Raw genomic sequence first — 19,756 nt, forward strand, 5'->3', positions numbered from 1 at the left:
TGTAAATTGTGTGGTGGCAATTTTATTAATTGTTGAGCAGTCTTATGGCTTGGGGGTAGAAGCTGTTGAGGAGCCTTTTGGTCCTAGACTTGGTGCAGTCTATAACTTGGTGCAGTCTATAACTCCTGACTGGAGTCTCTGACAATGTTATGGGCTTTCCTCTGACACTGCCTATTATATAGGTCCTGGATGGCAGGAAGCTTGGCCCCAGTGATGTACTGGGCCGTACGCACTACCCTCTATAGCGCCTTTCGGTCAGATGCCGAGAAGTTGCCGTACCAGGCGGTGATGCAACCGGTCAGGATGCTCTCGATGGTGCAGCTGTAGAACCTTTTGAGGATCTGGGAACCCATGCGAAATCTTTTCAGTCTCCTGAGGGGGAAAAGGTTTTGTCGTGCCCTCTTCACAACTGTCTTGGTATGTTTGGACAGTGATAGTTCGTTGGTGATGTGGACACCAAGGAACTTGAAACTCTCAACCCACTCTACTACAGCCCCGTCAATGTTAATGGGGGCCTGTTCGGCCCGCCTTTTTCTGTAGTCCACGATCAGCTCCTTAGTCTTGCTCACATTGAGGGAGAGGTTGTTGTCCTGGCACCACACTTCCAGTTCTCTGACCTCCTCCCTATAGGTTGTCTCATAGTTGTCGGTGATCAGGCCTACCACTGTTGTGTCGTCAGCAAACCTAATGATGGTGTTGGAGTCGTGTTTGGCCATGCAGTCGTGAGTGAACAGGGAATACAGGAGGGGACTAAGTACAAAACCCTGAGGGGCCCCAGTGTTAAGGATCATCATGGCAGACGTGTTGTTGCCTACTCTTACCACCTGGGAGTGGCCCGTCAGAAAGTCCAGGATCCAGTTGCAGAGGGAGGTGTTTTGTTCCAGAGTCCTTAGCTTAGTGATGAGCTTCGTGGGCACTATGGTGTTGAACGCTGAGCTGTAGTCAATGAACAGCATTCCCACATAGGTGTTCCTTTTGTCCAGGTGAGAAAGGGCAGTGTGGAGTGCGATTGAGATTGTGTCATCTGTGGATCTGTTGGGGCTGTATGCAAATTGGAGTGGGTCTAGGGTGTCTGGGAGGATGCTGTTAATGTGAGCCATGACCAGCCTTTCAAAGCACTTTATGGCTACTGACATGAGTGCCACTGGTCGGTAATCATTTAGGCAGGTTACCTTCGCTTCCCTGGGCACAGGGACTATGGTGGTCTGCTTGAAACATGTAGGTATTACAGACTCGGTCAGGGAGAGGTTGAAAATGTCAGTGAAGACACTTGACAGTTGGTCCGCGCATGCTTTGAGTACACGTCCAGGTAATCCGTCTGGCCCAGCGGCTTTGTGAATGTTGACCTGTTTAAAAGTTATGTTCACATCGGCTACCCGAGAGCGTTATCACACAGTCATCCAGAACAGCTGGTGCTCTCGTGCATGCTTCATTGTTGCTTGACTCGAAGCAATCATAAAATGCATTTAGCTCGTCTGGTAGGCTTGTGTCATTGGGCAGCTCGCGTCTGGGTTTCCCTTTGTAGTCCGTAATAGTTTTCAAGCCCTGCCACATCCGACGAGCGTCAGAGCCGGTGTAGTAGGATTCAATCTTAATCCTGTATTGACGCTTTGTTTGTTTGATGGTTCGTCTGAGGGCATAGCGGGATTTCTTATAAGCGTCCGGATTAGTCTCCCGCTCCTTGAAAGCGTTAGTTCTAGCCTTTAGCTCAATGCGGATGTTGCCTGTAATCCATCGCTTCTGGTTGGGATATGTACGTACAGTCACTGTGGGGATGATGTCATCGATGCACTGATGAAGCCGATGACTGAGGTGGTGTATTCCTCAATGCCATTGGATGAATCCCGGAACATATTCCAGTCTGTGCTCAATGGGATTGAGATCCGGGCTCTTCGCTGGCCATGGCAGAACACTGACATTCCTGTCTTGTAGGAAATCACGCACAGAATGAGCAGTATGGCTGGTGGCATTGTCATGCTGGAGGGTCATGTCAGGATGAGCCTGCAGGAAGGGTACCACATGAGGGAGAAGGATGTCTTCCCTGTAACGCACAGCGTTGAGATTGCCTGCAATGACAACAAGCTCAGTCCGATGATGCATTGACACACCACCCCAGACCATGATGGACCCTCCACCTCCAAATCGATCCCGCTCCAAAGTACAGGCCTCGGTGTAACGCTTATACCTTCGACGATAAACGTGAATCCGACCATTACCCCTGGTGAGACAAAACCCCGACTCGTCAGGGAAGAGCAATTTTTGCTAGTCCTGTCTGGTCCAGCGACGGTGAGTTTGTGCCCACAGGCGATGTTGTTGCCAGTGATGTCTGGTGAGGACCTGCCTTACAACAGGCCTACAAGCCCTCAGTCCAGCCTCTCTCAGCTTATTGCGGACAGTCTGAGCACTGATGGAGGGATTGTGCCTTCCTGGTGTAACTCGGGCAGTTGTTGTTGCCATCCTGTACCTGTCCCGCAGGTGTGATGTTCGGATGTACCGATCCTGTGCAGGTGTTGTTACACATGGTCTGCCACTGTGAGGACAATCAGCTGTCCGTCCTGTCTCCCTGTAGCACTGTCTTAGGCGTCTCACAGTACGGACATTGCAATTTATTGCCCTGGCCACATCTGCAGTCCTCATGCCTCCTTGCAGCATGCCTAAGGCACGTTCATGCAGATAAGCAGGGACCCTGGGCATCTTTCTTTTGGTGTTTTTCAGGGTCAGTAGACAGGCCTCTTTAGTGTCCTAAGTTTTCATAACTGTGACCTTAATTGCCTACCGTCTGTAAGCTGTTAGTGTCTTAACGACCGTTCCACAGGTGCATGTTCATTAATTGTTTATGGTTCATTGAACAAGCATGGGAAGCAGTGTTTAAACTCTTTACAATGAAGATCTGTGAAGTAATTTGGATTTTTACGAATTATCTTTGAAAGACCGGGTCCTGAAAAAGGGACATTTTCTTTTTTTGCTGAGTTTATGTATGTGGTTGAACATACACACTTATTTTTTGGGAATATACTTTTATTATTCCCCAAACCCTACCACCCCTCCCCCAATTGGAGTAAACTAATAAACAATAACACTTAAGCTTCTACCTTCAGTTTATACAGACTATACATATTTTACAGACACAATCTATTTGACAATAGTTTGTTTCTATTCCTTCCTCTATTTCTGATATCCATCCAGTTTTATTTCTATTTGTAACTGTGCTATTTCACAACATTTCTGAACCTATATACATTTTACAGACCTCGTATGTTTTATATTGGTTATCTTGTTATTAGTCCCACCCTTCAGCTCCATTCAACCACTCCCATCTATCTCTTAACACCCTCCATTTTGGATTTCTAGCAGACATATATTTTTCAACTGGGCTGTGATGCTTCGCAAAAGTACTGAACCTTTCTATTCTCATAGCTTCTACAGATTGTAAATTAAAGATAAAATAATTATTATATTATTGATCGATTGACTTTTGAAATCACCCAGTATTTCTATCTGCAGCGTTAGTTCTGGGTAAATGTTGCAATTCTTCAGCCATTCCTGGACCTGTGACCAAATACAAGCTACATATGGACAGTACCAAAATAAATGATCTAATGACTGCTTCCTCGCAGCAAAATCTGCAGAGTTGGAAAGATATATATATATATATAACATTCTATTGGTCTATAGGTAAGTTTTGAATCCGGTGTCGTATTGCTTGTCAATTCATAAACCACGTGCCATGGAATCATAAATCTTTTCCCAACTATTTTGCAATTTATATGGCACAGTTAAATGAAATTGAACTGTTTCCTTAAATGAAATGAAATTCATCACCATTTTCTTTAACCATTTTTGGTCTTTAATGAATGGCCGACAGGGAAGTTCCTTCCTTTTTCCCCCTTCGACTTGCCTCTTCCATATTTGTGGTAATGCTGCAATTAGTTGGTTGTAATTTTGGGTAGAGAAGATGCATACGTAGTAGTCTTAGCACATACTGTACCTAATCTTAACACGTACAAAATCTTAACACAAACATAATATTTAACATTTTTTGTATTTAAAAAAAATATATAAAAATGTTCACCCCTTTTTCGGTAGTTACATTCTTGTCTCATTGCTGCAACTCCCGTACGGACTCAGGACAGATGAAGGTCGATATCCATGCAACTCCCGTACGGACTCAGGACAGATGAAGGTTGATATCCATGCAACTCCCGTACGGACTCAGGACAGATGAAGGTCGATATCCATGCAACTCCCGTACGGACTCAGGACAGATGAAGGTCGATATCCATGCAACTCCCGTACGGACTCAGGACAGATGAAGGTCGATATCCATGCAACTCCCGTACGGACTCAGGACAGATGAAGGTCGATATCCATGCAACTCCCGTACGGACTCAGGACAGATGAAGGTCGATATCCATGCAACTCCCGTACGGACTCAGGACAGATGAAGGTCGATATCCATGCAACTCCCGTACGGACTCAGGACAGATGAAGGTCGATATCCATGCAACTCCCGTACGGACTCAGGACAGATGAAGGTCGATATCCATGCAACTCCCGTACGGACTCAGGACAGATGAAGGTCGATATCCATGCAACTCCCGTACGGACTCAGGACAGATGAAGGTCGATATCCATGCAACTCCCGTACGGACTCAGGACAGATGAAGGTCGATATCCATGCAACTCCCGTACGGACTCAGGACAGATGAAGGTCGATATCCATGCAACTCCCGTACGGACTCAGGACAGATGAAGGTCGATATCCATGCAACTCCCGTACGGACTCAGGACAGATGAAGGTCGATATCCATGCAACTCCCGTACGGACTCAGGACAGATGAAGGTCGATATCCATGCAACTCCCGTACGGACTCAGGACAGATGAAGGTCGATATCCATGCAACTCCCGTACGGACTCAGGACAGATGAAGGTCGATATCCATGCAACTCCCGTACGGACTCAGGACAGATGAAGGTCGATATCCATGCAACTCCCGTACGGACTCAGGACAGATGAAGGTCGATATCCATGCATCCTCCGAAACACAACCCAACCAAGCCGCACTGCTTCTTGACACCAATGCCCTCTTAACCCGGAAGCCAGCCACACCAATGTGTTGGAGGAAACACTGTACAGCTGGCGACCGTGTCAGCGTGCACTGCGCCCGGCCCGCCACAGGAGACGTTAGTGCCGGACAAGGACTTCCCTGCCGGCCAAACCCTCCCCTAACCCGGATGACGCTTGGCCAATTGTGCGCCGCCCCATGGGTCTCCTGGCCGCAGCCGGTTGTGGCAGAGCCTGGACTCGAACCAGGATTTCCAGTGGCACAGCTAGCACTGCGATGCATTGCCTTAGACCACTGCACCACTCGGGAGGCCCCACAAACGTGATCTTACCTTGTGTCTCACACACACCACCCGCAGGTCCTCATGACACATCAAGCTATTAGTGTGTGTGTGTGACAGACCAGACAAAGATCCAACAGCAACATTGTTTGTCATCAAACTAGTATCCAGAATCTAAATCTTACTACTGTAAATCTAGCTTTGGAAGACAAACTGGGAAGGGCATATGATGAGTGATGTCCACAAGGAAAAGGGATTGGTTGTTTTCCAGAAAAGTACCGAGCAACGAGGCCTGCCTTGGGAACAACAAAACAGAAGAGAAAAACCAATGGGTGTTTTTTCTTCACAATTGGCATTCACAACATCAAAAACCTGATGTAGAACTTGCCACATGGTGTATATGCTTTCATACTGTACATATTGACACAGACCACTGCATTATCTACAGAGAGGTTTGAGTCTGCTAGAAACCTACATGTTCCATACTGTACATATTGACACAGACCACTGCATTATCTACAGAGAGATTTGAGTCTGCTAGAAACCTACATGTTCCATACTGTACATATTGACACAGACCACTGCATTATCTACAGAGAGATTTGAGTCTGCTAGAAACCTACATGTTCCATACTGTACATATTGACACAGACCACTGCATTATCTACAGAGAGGTTTGAGTCTGCTAGAAACCTACATGTTCCATACTGTACATATTGACACAGACCACTGCATTATCTACAGAGAGATTTGAGTCTGCTAGAAACCTACATGTTCCATACTGTACATATTGACACAGACCACTGCATTATCTACAGAGAGGTTTGAGTCTGCTAGAAACCTACATGTTCCATACTGTACATATTGACACAGACCACTGCATTATCTACAGAGAGATTTGAGTCTGCTAGAAACCTACATGTTCCATACTGTACATATTGACAGAGCATTTTCTTGTTTTAACATTTTATATGTATTAATATCAAAACATCAAACAATATGATGATACAGACGGAGTCTATATGCCTTACAGAGAGGTTTGAGTCTGGTGTGTGCAACTCGGTGGTTAAACTCTCGGACAGGGAAACACATTGTATGTTCTTTACGACCTGCTGAGCCATCATCACCAGGGAGAAGGCCGAGGGGGAGCGTCTGATTGGACAGCAGAGGTCCACTCCAACTGTGTTTATTGGTTGTTTTGACCACAGGCCCTCTGGGGATTTGCCAGGGGCTCCTGTCGCTGCGTTCAAAAGACCAAGGATGCGTCCCAAATGGCACCCTATTCCCTATGTAGTGCACTACTTTCGACCAGGACCCTATGGCACCCTATTCCCTATGTAGTGCACTACTTTTGAACTAGGGTGACAGTTGAGACGCAGACCAAGTGCTTAGGCCGGATTAAAAACATCCAAACCAAAAAACATTTAGCAGATTATTTCAGGGGGGGGGGGGGGGGGCTACACAGGAACATGAAACCCCACAAACAACACCTCTCTTCCTCTCTGGTTCTCTTTTTTCTCTCTTTCCATTCACCCTCTTTCTCTTTTTCTATTCCTCCCTCCCTCCCTCCCTCTCTCTGACTCTGCTAGTTAGATAGCTCTCCCCACGCTGCCTCCTGTAGGCGATCCACAATTAGCTAGCTAGCTCCTGTTCAGAGCCACTCCCTACAGAGTCCTGCTTTGTGTGTTTTGGAACGAGTTGTTTGACCCCCCTCCAGGCAGCACAGCTTCAGCCCAGAGCACCACAACACATCCCTCACATGCCTGATGAGTATTGACACATTGCCTTTAGCACACAGGGAGAGGGAAGGAGCTCCACACACTAGTAGCCAGAGGTGGGACCAAGTCATTGTTTTACAAGTCACAAGTAAGTCTCAAGTCTTAGCACTCAAGTCCCAAGTCAAGACAGGCAAGTCCGAGTCCTAAACAAGTCATAATGTGCTCTTCACCAAATGTAATACCATTTCATATTTTTAACAAGAGTAATAGTTAATATATTACATTTACGCAAATCATGAATGCTTTTTTAAAATATCTATATATTTATTACTTTCCAAATAAACTTTATATTTCCATGGAAATACATGGGTAGCCATGAGAAAGACCCCCCCCCATAGTGATCGACTATCGAGGATCGCTATGGGGCGCAATCGGGCGATGTAGGCTTGTACACAATCTCCCAACCTTAACACACACACACACACACTCTCTCTGTGTGGTTACAGTAGGCTAACGTATGTCAATGGCTTTAGGAACAGTAGTAACATGAGGCAGGGTTTAGGCTACCAGCTGCCCAGCCAGTTGTAGCTCAATCTGGGTGCAATGATCACGTTCCCGCACTGACTGACTGTGTGGAGGCTCATTGATTTAACGTTACGTTAGCCTACATGATACACTAGTAAAGTAATAAAATACACTGCTCAAAAAAATAAAGGGAACACTTAAACAACACAATGTAACTCCAAGTCAATCACACTTCTGTGAAATCAAACTGTCCACTTAGGAAGCAACACTGATTGACAATAGATTTCACATGCTGTTGTGCAAATGGAATAGACAACAGGTGGAAGTTATAGACAATTAGCAAGACACCCCCAATAAAGGAGTGGTTCTGCAGGTGGGGACCACAGACCACTTCTCAGTTCCTATGCTTCCTGGCTGATGTTTTGGTCACTTTTGAATGCTGGTGGTGCTTTCACTCTAGTGGTAGCATGAGACGGAGTCTACAACCCACACAAGTGGCCCAGGATGGCACATCAATGCAAGCTGTGGCAAGAAGGTTTGCTGTGTCTGTCAGCGTAGTGTCCAGGGCATGGAGGCGCTACCAGGAGACAGGCCAGTACATCAGGAGACGTGGAGGAGGCCGTAGGAGGGCAACAACCCAGCAGCAGGACCGCTACCTCCGCCTTTGTGCAAGGAGGAGCAGGAGAAGCACTGCCAGAGCCCTGCAAAATGACCTCCAGCAGGCCACAAATGTGCATGTGTCTGCTCAAACGGTCAGAAACAGACTCCATGAGGGTGGTATGAGGGCCCGACGTCCACAGGTGGGGGTTGTGCTTACAGCCCAACACCGTGCAGGACGTTTGGCATTTGCCAGAGAACACCAAGATTGGCAAATTCGCCACTGGCGCCCTGTGCTCTTCACAGATGAAAGCAGGTTCACACTGAGCACGTGACAGACGTGACAGAGTCTGGAGATGCCGTGGAGAACGTTCTGCTGCCTGCAACATCCTCCAGCATGACCGGTTTGGCGGTGGGTCAGTCATGGTGTGGGGTGGCATTTCTTTGGGGGGCCGCACAGCCCTCCATGTGCTCGCCAGAGGTAACCTGACTGCCATTAGGTACCGAGATGAGATCCTCAGACCCCTTGTGAGACCATATGCTGGTGCGGTTGGCCCTGGGTTCCTCCTAATGCAAGACAATGCTAGACCTCATGTGGCTGGAGTGTGTCAGCAGTTCCCGCAAGAGGAAGGCATTGATGCTATGGACCGGCCTGCCCGTTCCCCAGACCTGAATCCAATTGAGCACATCTGGGACATCATGTCTCGCTCCATCCACCAACGCCACGTTGCACCACAGACTGTCCAGGAGTTGGCGGATGCTTTAGTCCAGGTCTTGAAGGAGATCCATCAGGAGACCATCCGCCACCTCATCAGGAGCATGCCCAGGCGTTGTAGGGAGGTCATACAGGCATGTGGAGGCCACACACACTACTGAGCCTCATTTTGACTTGTTTTAAGGACATTACATCAAAGTTGGATCAGCTTGTAGTGTGGTTTTCCACTTTAATTTTGAGTGTGACTCCAAATCCAGACCTCCATGGGTTGATAAATTGGATTTCCATTGATTATTTTTGTGATTTTGTTGTCAGCACATTCAACTACGTAAAGAAAAAAGTATTTAAGATTATTTATTTCATTCAGATCTAGGATGTGTTATTTTAGTGTTCCCTTTATTTTTTGAGCAGTATATATAGCTGTCGGCTATATTAGCCACGACTTACCGTTCTTTGTGCAGCTTCAAATGTCGAACAAAGTTGGAAGTTGTTGCGCCTCTGTCTGTAATTTTCTTTCCGTATGTTTTGCAAGTTGCAATCCATTTTTTGTTGATACAGCATCGTCTTTATATCTGAAAATAATCATTTTGGGTATCATCTTTCCAAGGGCTCCGTCTGAATTCACTCGCCGTCGTTCCTCTGCACTGCCACGCATAACTTTTTCTCAGATGGCACAATTTGATTGGCTGCTGTCCGATTCAAACTGTAATCCGTTAAATGAAGAGTTGATGCGCTGCACACTTTTTTTTAATAGCGTCATTTTTAATATTTGGGCTTGGGGAGGGTATCAAGTCAGGTCGAGTCATAAGGCTCAAGTCCAAGTCAAGTCACTGGTGTCATTGGTGTTAAAGTCAAAGTCGAGTTGCAAGTCATCATATTTGTGACTCGAATCTGACTTGTGTCCAAGTCATGTGACTCGAGTCCACACCTCTGCTAGTAGCCGTTCTGGCCCACTGCTCCATCAATAACTGTCAATACAGTAGACACTGCTGTACTGGGGCCTTTTCAGCAGCACGCGGTTCATATACCAGGGAGCCTGGAGCCTATCACACGGTCCATATACCAGCGCTCCTGGAGCCTGGAGCCTATTACACGGTCCATATACCAGCGCTCCTGGAGCCTGGGGCCTATTACACGGTCCATATACCAGCGCTCCTGGAGCCTATTACACGGTCCATATACCAGCGCTCCTGGAGCCTGGGGCCTATTACACGGTCCATATACCAGCGCTCCTGGGCCCTATCACACGGTCAATATACCAGCGCTCCTGGGCCCTATCACACGGTCCATATACCAGCGCTCCTGGAGCCTATCACACGGTCCATATACCAGCGCTCCTGGAGCCTGGGCCCTATCACAGGGTCCATATACCAGCGCTCCTGGGCCCTATCACACGGTCCATATACCAGCGCTCCTGGGCCCTATCACACGGTCCATATACCAGCGCTCCTGGGCCCTATCACACGGTCCATATACCAGCGCTCCTGGAGCCTGGAGCCTATCACACGGTCCATATACCAGCGCTCCTGGGCCCTATCACACGGTCCATATACCAGCGCTCCTGGAGCCTATCACACGGTCCATATACCAGCACTCCTGGAGTCTGGGCCCTATCACACGGTCCATATACCAGCGCTCCTGGGCCCTATCACACGGTCAATATACCAGCGCTCCTGGAGCCTGGGCCCTATCACACGGTCCATATACCAGCACTCCTGGAGCCTGGGCCCTATCCCACGGTCCATATACCAGCGCTCCTGGGCCCTATCACACGGTCCATATACCAGCGCTCCTGGTGAAGTTGCAGTAGTATTATATAGTCCTGTAGTCTACAGAGGAAACATGGCTGTTCTGTTGTCAGTAGTATTATATAGTCCTGTAGTCTACAGAGGAAACATGGCTGTTCTGTTGTCAGTAGTATTATATAGTCCTGTAGTCTACAGAGGAAACATGGCTGTTCTGTTGTCAGTAGTATTATATAGTCCTGTAGTGGTAAGTAGACTAGAGAGGATACATGGCTGTTCTGGGATTACACAATGTAATGCTTTCCAGATGGGCCTCGTTGTACGGGATTAGGGCCGGTCGATGGGACAACTGGAGAGGGGGAAGGGGTTCAGAGGTCAGCTGACGGATAACACCCCCCCCCCCCCCTCCTGCCCCCAATATCACCAATCCTGGCACTGGAGGGACATAGACCAATAGGATTCCGTAATTTAAACAAAACGCCAATCCAGTAATAGGAGCAATAGCACTTACCTATACTGCTACTCTATGAACATACTGTATAAAGCATGATTCAACATCCCCCTAGTTACAACAGGTTACAGCCTACAACTACACAACCAAAGGGCAGATGAGGCCATAGTTCCACAGAGTCAGCAGGGTTAGAGTCAGCAGGGTTAGAGTCAGCAGCAGGGTTAGAGCCAGCAGCAGGGTTAGAGCCAGCAGCAGGGTTAGAGCCAGCAGCAGGGTTAGAGCCGCCAGCAGGGTTAGAGCCGCCAGCAGGGTTAGAGCCGCCAGCAGGGTTAGAGCCGCCAGCAGGGTTAGAGCCGCCAGCAGGGTTAGAGCCGCCAGCAGGGTTAGAGCCGCCAGCAGGGTTAGAGCCGCCAGCAGGGTTAGAGCCGCCAGCAGGGTTAGAGCCGCCAGCAGGGTTAGAGCCAGCAGGGTCGATACTAGATAGTTGTTGGTTCTTTCAGCACTATAAAGACAATGTACAACCGAGTGGCTTTTTATATGTGCTGCCTGGAGGGGGTCAATCATATAGTTAGACACTGGAGAAAACCATTTGACAGTTCAGTGTTGCATAAACCCAGTTCAGTGTTGCATAAACCCAGTTCAGTGTTGCATAAACCCAGTTCAGTGTTGCATAAACCCAGTTCAGTGTTGCATAAACCCAGTTCAGCGTTTCCCACTGTTACTTCAGCATTGCCTCAGAAAGGGTGGGATTTTAAACAGCCGGAGAGATTAACATCCAGTAATCTAACCAACAGAGGAAATGCAATAAGAAAAGTTAGTGTGTGTGTGTATGTGTGTTTCTATATAACAAGCCATCAGGCTCATGTTTTGGGACAGGTCTCCTCGGGGGATAACGTCATGATCTCATGTCTGTTACACAGCCTCAGGGACACCGTTTATAATGTGTACACACACACACAGTACTCTCTGTTAGATAATGGAGTCTGCAGTGGGCTGTTCATGGGGCTAGAAGCTACTGTTGTAAAATAATAATATATACCATTTAGCAGACGCTTTTATCCGAAGCAAATAGTCATGGATGTATACATTTTACAAATGGGTGATCCCAGGAATCGAACCCACTACCATGGCATTACAAGTGCCATACCAACTGAGTTACCAAGAGTCCAAGGATCTCCTCCAGGATTTAGTTTAGGGTCTCCTCTACTCTGTTTAGGGTACACACTATTGGTTTAGAGTTGACTCTGTTTACCTAAGGTCTAACACTGTGTTCAAGATTTACATTAGCATGTTACCTAACTATTTTCACTGTCTCTCTCTGTCGCTTTTTCAATTCAATTTGCTTTATTGGCATAACGTAACAATGTACATATTGCCAAAGCTTACTTTGGATATTTACAATATTTAGATGATAAGAATCAAAATTGTCAACGGGGCAACAGTAACAACAATAACCAAGGGTCAAAATAACCATACATTGAACAATAACAGTAATCATACAGTAGAGGACATGTGCAGGTTGATTGGTCTGTCAGACACTGTCCCTCATCTTTTGGCAGGCTGCAATGTAGTAGTGCGCTGCCAACCCACAGCTCTCTGCGTCCTCCCCCAACAGGACGGGTAGCCTACTCTCATCAGAGAGGTCTTTTGAAACCTTGAATAAGGGTTTCAAATTTGGGGAGATGACACTCTCTAATTGTTTTATATTTTGGACATTTTGTCAGGAAATGCAGCTCCGTCTCAGGTTCTGCTGTTGTGCAGTGGTTGCACAGCCTTTCCTCTACAGGGAGCCAGGTTTTCCTGTGTCTACCCTTCTCAATGGCAAGGCTGTGCTCACTGAGCCTGTACTTTGTCAATGTTTTTCTAAGGTTTTGATCAGTAACCATTGTCAAATAGTTAGCCACGGTGTACTGTCGATTTAGGGCTAGATAGCACTGCATTTTGCTTTGTGCTTGTGTTTCCCAATAAGCAGTTTTGTTTTGATTGTGTTGTAATTTGTTTTATTCTGATTGATTAGATGTTCTGGTCCTGAGGCTTCAGTGTGTTAGTAGAACAGGTTTGTGAACTCAGCCCCAGGACCAGCTGGATGAGGGGACTCTTTTCTTTGCTCAGCTCTTGGCATTGCAGGGCTTGGTAATGATATGAGAGGGGGTCACTATTTTAGGTGTTTACAAAACTTAATTGCTCTTTTTTGAGTTTTTATTATTAGTGGATATTGGCCTAATTCTGCCCTGCATGCATTGTTTGTAGTTTTCCTCTGGACATGTAGAAGAATCTTACAGAACTCTGCATGCAGGGTTTCAATGGGGTGTTTGTCCCATTTGGTGAAATCTTGTTTTGCAAGTGGACCCCACACCTCGCTGCCATAAAGTGCAATTGGTTCAATGACACATACAATTCGTTTTTGCCAAATTTGTATGTATTTCAATTTGAATTAGTTTTTTAATAGCTTAGAATGCCCTGCGTGCTTTCTCTCTCAGTTAATTCACTGCCTCATTAAGGTGTCCAGTTGAGCTTATTAAGTAATTGTAGTGTGTGCAGTACTCTATATATTTTGTACCAATTGAGAACTTTGGTCTAATTCCCTGAGATCTGGATCTTCTCTGGAAAATCATTATTTTAGTCTTTTTGGGGTTTCCTGCCAGGGCCCAGGTCTGGCAGTACTGCTGTAGCAGGTCCAGGCTCTGCTGTAGGCCATGTGCTGTGGGTGACAGCAGGCATAGGTCATCTGCGAAGAGTAGGCATTTAACTTCTGAATTGTGGAGACTAGCACCAAGGGCTGAGGATTTTTCTAGAATAGTGGCCAATTCGTTGATGTAAATATTGAAGAGTGCAGGGCTCAGATTGCAACCCTGGCGAAGGCCCCGCCCCTGGTTAAAGAATTCTGTTATTTTCTTGACAACTTTAATGCTGCACGTATTGCCAGTATACATTGATTTAATGTCATGTTTTACCCCCTACACCACTTTCAATAACTTTGTAGAACAGTCCTGTATGCCAAATAGAATCAAATGCTTTTTGGAAGTCGATAAAACAAGTGTATATTTTGGTATTATTTTGGTGGACATGTTTATCTATCAGGGTGTGTAGGGTGTAAATATGATCAGTTGTGCGATGTTTTGGTATAAATCCAATTTGGCTTTTACTCAAGACATTGTGCTTATTAAGGAAGTTTAGAACTCTTACATTTATAATACTACAGAAAACCTTCCCCAGGTTACTGTTCACACAAATGCCTCTGTAATTGTTAGGGTAAAATTTGTGTCCGTTCTTAAAGATTGGGGTTATGAGTCCTTGATTACAGATGTCAGGGAAATAACCTACACTCAGGATCAAATTAAACAGTTTTAATATAGCCAATTGAAATGTTGTACTAGTGAGTTTGAGCATCTCATTTAAGATGCCATCAGGTCCGCATGCTTTTTAAAATTTGAGGGCCTGAAATTTCTTTTAGAGCTCCTGGTCAGTAATTGGGGAGTCCAGGAGTTTCTATCGCTCTTTCACCCCCTCCCTCTCTCTTTCTCTCTCTGTGTGTGTGTGTGTGTGTGTGTGTGTGTGTGTGTGTGTGTGTGTGTGTGTGTGTAGGACCTGAACAAGCGTCTGTCTTTACCTGCTGACATCCGTATTCCAGATGGTTACCTGGAGAAACTACAGCTCACCAGCCCCTCCTTCGACCAGCCACTCAGCCGCCGCTCCCGAAGAGCATCATTGGTGAGAGGGAGGGGGGGCGGAGAGGGGGACAGAGAGGTGGAGAGGGGGACAGAGAGGTAGAGATGGGGGGATGGGGACAGAGGTGGAGAGGGAGAGATGGGGAGAGGGGAACGGAGAGAGAGGGGGATGGACGGACGGACGGACAGTCAGAGCGAGAGACGGACGGACGGACGGACTGAGGGACGGAGAGAAGGACGGACGGAGAGAGAGAGAGAGGGAGACGGACAGAGAGAGCTCACGCCTGGTCTCCTCCACTCCCTGTTATCTTCTGTTTACATCTCATCTCAGGATGGTCTGTGTCACCACCACTGTGTGTGTGTTTATGCTGCTGCCTGTCAGGATGAGAATAGAGGAACGGTATGGTTCACTGTTCTGTTAAGTGAATCACATGCTTCCACTCACATGCACCAAACTGCCTCCTCCCTTTCACAACATCAAACACAATGTCAGATGAAATTACACCCAGTGGGACCATATAGTACACACACACACACACACAAGGCCGCCAGGTTTTGTGAAAAGTGTGTGTGTGTGTGTGTGTGTGTATACGTCGGTCACTGTTAACAAGGACATGAACCTCATTAACACTTGTTTATTCATCTTTTCTTTCAGTCTGAAATTGGATTCGGCAAGCTTGAGACATACATCAAACTGGACAAGTTAGGAGAGGTGTGTGTGTGTGTGTTGCTTCTTTCTCTCTCTCTCTGCTCACACACATACCGATTTGGCTTCCTCCTCTCCCTGATACCCCTCTTGCTCACCATGTCTGAAAGGCCACAGCTGCCTGTTTTTCTCATGGCCATTTGATTATTAAACACTCAGTCATTCTACTTAAACCTGGTCATTGAGTTCATGGAGACCTTGACCCCTCACCTCTGCTGACCAGTGTGTTTTAGAGGGGATCAGTTTGGGCAAGGCGAGGTGCAGAAACACTCATCTGGGTCGCATAGTGACTAGTTATTTGGGATGGAAGGTGATTTAAAGATCAGGGATTCAGCGCAGTCTAAATGTGATATAGTTAATCACAAACATCATGATAATAATAAATCTGGATTTGGGTCTGTTAGTCCTTCACCCCCCCTCCCCTATCTCACCCTCCCCTCTGTCATCCCTCTTCCATCCATCCCTCTCTCCCTTTCTCATCTCCCCACCCCCCTCTCATCTCCCCACCCCCCTCTCATCTCCCCACCCCCTCTCTCATCTCCCCCACCCCCTCTCATCTCCCCCACCCCCTCTCATCTCCCCCACCCCCCTCTCATCTCCCCCACCCCCCTCTCATCTCCCCACCCCCCTCTCATCTCCCCACCCCCCTCTCATCTCCCCACCACCTCTCTCATCTCCCCCACCACCTCTCTCATCTCCCCCACCCCCCTCTCATCTCCCCCACCCCCTCTCATCTCCCCCACCCCCCTCTCATCTCCCCCACCCCCTCTCTCATCTCCCCACCCCCCTCTCATCTCCCCACCCCCCTCTCATCTCCCCACCCCCCTCTCATCTCCCCACCCCCCTCTCATCTCCCCACCACCTCTCATCTCCCCACCACCTCTCTCATCTCCCCACCACCTCTCATCTCCCCCACCCCCCTCTCATCTCCCCCACCCCCCTCTCATCTCCCCACCCCTCTCTCATCTCCCCCACCCCCTCTCATCTCCCCCACCCCCCTCTCATCTCCCCACCACCTCTCTCATCCCTCTCTCACCCCCTCCCTCATCTCCCTCTTCCATCCCTCTCTCCCTCTTTCTCTCATCTCCCTTTTCCATCCCTCTCTCTCATCTCTCTCTCTCCCCCCCTCTCTCCCTCCAGGGGACGTATGCTACAGTGTTTAAAGGAAGGAGTAAACTGACAGACAATCTGGTGGCTCTGAAGGAGATCAGACTGGAGCACGAGGAGGGAGCACCTTGCACTGCTATCAGAGAGGTGTCCTTACTGAAGGACCTGAAACACGCCAACATAGTGACGCTGCACGACATCATCCACACAGACAAGTCCCTGACGCTGGTCTTCGAGTACCTGGTGAGAGGCACAAAAACATTCCCTTCTGTTACAACTTCTAGCCTACGGTGGAAAGACTAGATAATAGAATGTGAAATTAAAGGGATAGTTTGACAAATACAATGATCTTATTTTTCGCTCATGTGCTGTTGGTTGATCCTTAAAGTATTTTTAAGTTCATATCACTTTTTTTTTTTTTTTTTTTTGCAAGTTCCAGCAGGTTCTATCAAATGGATGCTGTGTTGGGTGTTTTGTGTTGCTGCCGTATTCTGTGCCCCTTCCTGTTTGACAATGTCTGCACCTTCTTCCTGTTTGACAATGTCTGCACCTTCTTCCTGGTTGACTGAATGTCTGTCTCTTCCTCTCCACTCACTTCCTCTCCACTCACTTGTAGGACAAGGACCTGAAGCAGTACATGGACGACTGCGGGAACATCCTGAGCATGCAGAACGTCAAGGTGAGTGTAGTGTCTACAGATGGCCTGTCAGGTCTCCGTAGAGACGCAAGGCTCCTCCAGTGTTAGAAACCTACTCCCCCTGCTGGTGACTAGTGGAACATCAACTCAATCATTTCAACGTGTCAAACTCAATTCCAAAGAAAGTGGGTTTTTTAAAGCGTACGAACGAGCGTTGTACGAGTCAGTGAGAGAAAACAGACGGGCCGCGAGCATCTACGGCATCATAGCGCGTCAAATTAGAAAGCAAGTCTATTTTTCTTACGTCTACGAAAGAGTAATGCTGGTAAAGTAAGCAGATAAATTACGTGGGTCGTTTGTAGAAAAGGGGAATCGTTATTATCTTTCCTGTGCTAAGTAGATTAAAGATGTAGTTTAAAATGTATTGGGCTTGAAACTAAGGTTTATCAGTCAAATAGGCTCCGTATTTGAAAACAATTGCAACCTACCTGTGGTGATTTCCATCATATAGTCTAAGCAGACTACGGCTGGAAAACTCCGGGACTCTGATTTCAAGAGGGAATACTGTAGAAAGAATGAGATGTAGGTTTATTAGAAACAACATCCTCATCAGCTAGCAAATCAACAACTAGTCCAGGTACGGTGGCCCCCGTAGGACATCTGAGGTCAAAAGGAACTCCCAACAATTTCCTCCCGGAGGCTGAATAGCGAACAGATACAACTGTTTTATTATGGATTTTCATGCTAATTCTGTTGACATACGCTACGCAGAGTTTGGGAATTGACGCTCGTTACTCTCACACGCAAATTTCACGCCGTTGACGGGTGTGTCTGTGATTTTGGTTTCGCACCACAAATTAAAATTCTCTCTGGAAAAAGGAAAAATAGTTATTCTAATCGAATGGAGATATTAGAGAAACTAATAAGCCTTTGTTCCTACCCACGCACAGTAGCTGACTAGAATTATCATTTTGCTGATTACACTACATGATTTATATTTCCACAGAAGTGTCCAGACTACAGGCAGAGGTCTGACATCATCATCATCTTTGTTGTTTTGTTTCAGATCTTCTTGTTTCAGATCCTGCGAGGTTTGTCCTACTGTCACAGACGGAAGGTTTTACACAGAGATCTGAAGCCTCAGAACCTGCTCATCAACGAACGAGGAGAACTCAAACTGGCCGACTTCGGTAAGAGACATGTTCTCATTCTGCTCTGGGTTCTGGGGCGTTTATAACGCTCTTCACACTTTCCTGCAGACCTGAACCGTACTGAGCTGGCTCCGATATTTCCTTTTCTCTTTGTCTGATTTCTGCAACTATGGTGGAGCCGCAACCAGGCCAGCACAGTACAGGTCAACTTGGCTCAGTTCGGCATGATTGCTGACAATGAGCCGGTCTATTCAGTGAAGACAGTAATGTTTCGTTGTGTAACTCCAAGTTTATTTTGTTCCAGGTCTGGCCCGGGCCAAGTCAGTCCCCACTAAGACGTACTCCAATGAGGTGGTGACACTCTGGTACCGACCTCCTGACGTCCTACTGGGATCCTCGGAGTACTCCACACAGATAGACATGTGGTGAGTGAGCTGAGGTAGAACCATGAGAGAACCAACGTAGAACCATGTGAGGACCAACGTAGAATCATGAGAACCAACGTAGAATCGTGTGAGAACCAACGTAGAACCAACGTAGAACCAACGTAGAACCATGAGAACCAACGTAGAATCGTGTGGGAACCAACGTAGAATCGTGTGGGAACCAACGTAGAATCGTGTGAGAACCAACGTAGAACCAACGTAGAACCAACGTAGAACCATGTGAGAACCAACGTAGAATCGTGTGGGAACCAACGTAGAATCAAGTGAGAACCAACAGAATCAACGTCGAATCATGTGAGAACCAATGTATAACCAATGTAGAACCATGAGAGAACCAACATAGAACCATGAGAGAACCAACGTAGAATCATGTGAGGACCAACGTAGAATCATGTGGGAACCATGTGGGAACCAATGTAGAACCATGTGAGAACCAATGTAGAACCAACGTAGAACCATGTGAGAACCAACGTAGAACCATGTGAGAACCAACGTAGAATCAACGTAGAATCATGTGAGAACCATGTGAGAACCAATGTAGAACCATGTGAGAACCAATGTAGAACCAACGTAGAACCATGTGAGAACCAACGTAGAACCATGTGAGAACCAACAGAACCAACGTAGAATCATGCGAGAACCAACATAGAACCATGTGAGAACCATGAGAACCAACGTACCATGTGAGAACCAACGTAGAACCATGTGAGAACCAACGTAGAATGGAGAGAACCAACGTAGAATTGAGAGAACCAACATGGAATTGAGAGAACCGACGTAGAACCATGTGAGAACCAACGTAGAATCATGTGAGATCTGACGTAGAACCAACGTAGAATCATGTGAGGACCAACGTAGAATCATGTGAGAACCAACGTAGAATCATGTGCATTTCTTGAGCATGTGTTATCAGGAGCCATGATCTTCTAATCTGAATTCTATAT

The 19,756-nt window shown here is 46.9% G+C and overlaps 1 protein-coding gene across 5 annotated transcripts in view; it reads left to right on the forward strand.

Annotated features, from left to right (window-relative positions):
- LOC115197651 (cyclin-dependent kinase 17) overlaps positions 1-19,756 on the forward strand; it is a 60,306-nt gene that overhangs the window by 35,738 nt on the left and 4,812 nt on the right. For 4 of the 5 annotated variants that reach the window (XM_029759384.1, XM_029759385.1, XM_029759382.1 and 1 more), the window contains 6 exons: positions 14,683-14,808; positions 15,421-15,477; positions 16,612-16,821; positions 17,195-17,257; positions 18,282-18,405; positions 18,671-18,791. In XM_029759384.1, the coding sequence (XP_029615244.1) occupies positions 14,683-14,808; positions 15,421-15,477; positions 16,612-16,821; positions 17,195-17,257; positions 18,282-18,405; positions 18,671-18,791 (701 nt within the window). The remainder of the gene's footprint in view (positions 1-14,682; positions 14,809-15,420; positions 15,478-16,611; positions 16,822-17,194; positions 17,258-18,281; positions 18,406-18,670; positions 18,792-19,756) is intronic. The other variant, XM_029759386.1, reaches the window with a different exon arrangement.

The sequence above is a fragment of the Salmo trutta genome, chromosome 7 (genome assembly GCF_901001165.1).
Source record: "Salmo trutta chromosome 7, fSalTru1.1, whole genome shotgun sequence".
NCBI classification, from domain to species: Eukaryota; Metazoa; Chordata; class Actinopteri; order Salmoniformes; family Salmonidae; genus Salmo; species Salmo trutta.